This window comes from Motacilla alba, chromosome 13 (assembly GCF_015832195.1).
Source record: "Motacilla alba alba isolate MOTALB_02 chromosome 13, Motacilla_alba_V1.0_pri, whole genome shotgun sequence".
Classification (NCBI taxonomy): Eukaryota; Metazoa; Chordata; class Aves; order Passeriformes; family Motacillidae; genus Motacilla; species Motacilla alba.
This window is the reverse complement of record NC_052028.1, coordinates 9,290,968-9,293,477: the sequence shown is the minus strand read 5'-3', so window position 1 is coordinate 9,293,477 and position 2,510 is coordinate 9,290,968. Positions and strand designations below refer to the sequence as shown.

General features: G+C 60.6%; 1 protein-coding gene across 1 annotated transcript; it reads left to right on the top strand.

The window, feature by feature from the left end:
* Window positions 1-217: 217 nt before the first annotated feature.
* On the top strand, window positions 218-1,294 carry NEUROG1 (neurogenin 1). The gene has a single exon (XM_038150391.1). It carries the CDS (start codon window positions 291-293, stop codon window positions 819-821), a length of 531 nt encoding a protein of 176 aa, XP_038006319.1. The 5' UTR covers window positions 218-290; the 3' UTR covers window positions 822-1,294.
* Window positions 1,295-2,510: the final 1,216 nt, after the last annotated feature.

The window sequence follows — 2,510 nt, the reverse complement described above, 5'->3', positions numbered from 1 at the left end:
TCCCCGGCGCTGTGTCCCCTGCTTTTCCCCATAGCGGCCGGCTCGGCTCCTTCCTCTCTGTGATTTTATACCGTTATTGCTTATCCGCATCCCCGGGAGTGCCTTTCCATGTGAGTACGGGAGCGCCGGCACCTGCCAAGCACCCGCACCGCCACCCTCTCCGTTATATTTTTTTTTTTTTCCTTCCCCCCCACCCCTTCCCCGGCAGCTTCGCACCTTCCCCTTCGCTCCCCCCTCCATCCTGCCCTGCCCCGCGTGGCAGTGACGGGCTCCGGCTTCTCTCCCGCAGGATGCCCGCCGAGGCGCCCGGCAGCGGCGACGGCGCGGAGCCCGGCGCTCCGCGGGAGCGGCGGAGACGGCGCGGCCGTGCGCGGGCGCGGACCGAGGCGCTGCTGCACACGCTGAAGCGCAGCCGGCGGGTCAAGGCCAACGACCGGGAGCGGAACCGCATGCACCACCTCAACGCCGCCCTGGACGAGCTCCGCAGCGTCCTGCCCACCTTCCCCGACGACACCAAGCTCACCAAGATCGAGACCCTGCGCTTCGCCTACAACTACATCTGGGCCCTCTCCGAGACCCTCCGCCTGGCCGAGCAGTGCCTCCCGCCGCCCCCCGCCTTCCGCGGGGCCGCCGCGCCCCCCAGCCCCGGCAGCGACGCGGGGTCCTGGCTGTCCAGCGCCTCCCCGTCCGCCCCTTCGCTCTGCGCCTCCGCCTCCGGCCCCAGCAGCCCCGCCACCTCCGAGGACTGCGCTTACGCGCCCGCCGACAGCCTAAGGGGCTTCCGCGGGCTGCCCGCGGGCCCGGGCGCGCCCCTCCGCTAGCGCGCACCGCCCCGCGCCCCCGCGCACCGCCCGGCGCTGGCCCGGGGCCGGGGGCGGCGAGGGGGGGCCTCGTCCCGTTGCACTTTTCATCGCTCTCCTTCCCCCCAGCCCCTTCCCCCCGACCCCCGCCTCGCCTCCCGCGCCACTCCGAAAAACTGGGAAGAAGAAAAGCGACAGATTTGCTGCCGCAGACGAGGTGAAAAGTCAATTTTACAATTTGTAGCTCTCCAGCGAAGAAAAACGAGCATGAAAATTTGGTTTGAACGCCCTGACAATGCCATGAAAAGGCTTAAGGGGCCGATGCGGCGCGGGGCTCAGCGCGTCTCCCCGGCCCTGCCCCGGGGCGGCTCAGCCCCTCCCGGGGGTCCCAGCACCGGCCCCGATGGGACCCCGCACCCGGCGGACAGAGGAGAGGCTCATGCATTATAGATGCTGACCCCCGGCGCGGCCGGCCCGCTTTAGAGTGGGAGCAGACACGGGGTATTCAGCGACTGGACCAGAGAGCGGTTTAATTTATTCAAGATGTTCATTCATATGAAAATTGTATTTTTGTACATAAAGAGCTTTATTCTATTATTATACCTCTTATCAAAGTGGGGGTTTTGTTTTGGTTTGGTTTTTTGAAGAAATCGTACTTTACCCTGTAAATAAAATTTTTAACGTTTGTACTGAATTTCGGCAGCGCCTCTGGAGTTTTGTTTCTTGAGCTCGAGGGGTTCACTCTCCGAAGGAGGCGGGGGTGGAAGGGAAGGGATCACCCCAAGGCAGCAGCCAGCACTTCTGACACTGGCCACAGACACACGCGGCTACCTGCAAACACCTGCTCGCCCCGAGTGTCCCAGAGAGGGGATTAGAGCCCCGCGGGAGATGTGGGCAGAGAGCGGGAGCACGGTGGGACGGCAGCGGTGCCCGTGTTTCAGGCTGTCCGTGCCGTGGTTCACAGCAGGGCTGCAAGGTGTCAGGAGCTTTGGGGCAAGCAGAAGGTGCTGAACCCCTGAAGAGGGTACAGAGCTTGTAACTTTCCCTGAACCTGTGACACTGGCAGAACTGTCTGGCATGAGCTGCCTCTTTTCCTCAAGGCACAAGGTGCGATGGAGGCTCTCCCAGTTCACTCACAGGCAGGGAAAGGAAAAAGATTGTCATCCAAAGGTGTCATCCCGTGGTCTCGGCACCAGCTGTGGCACAGCTCTGGCACTCAGTTAGAGATTGAGGGCGTCAAGAGCACCCTCGTCACCAGGAAATCTGTTCCACCATTGCAAAATCCCAAACTTTCCTTTCTCCTGCAATTGTGTGCAATGGAGGAGCCCTCTGACCCCCAAAATCCTACCTTCTACTCTTCCTGACTCCATCCCCCCTCTCTTTGGCGTTGCTCAATGCTCTCATATTGCACTGGGCACACAGACCCTTAAAAACAAGTTTTATCCTTTTTGCCTTGTTTTGTGGGGCAAATGAGGCAGCTCAGATGTGTCTCTCAGCCATCTCCAAAACATGGGTGAGTTGGAACTGTAGGTGCAGGTAGCAGGGAGTTTGTGCAGAAAGATGGAGAGATGGTGTTGTACAAACTCAAATAAATCAGATCTCTGATGAGACTGCCACGGATTACGGAAGGAATCGACTTTCATTCTTCTGTGCCTCAGTTTCCCATCTGCAAAATTGGGGTACCACCATCCCACCCACCAGTGAATTTAA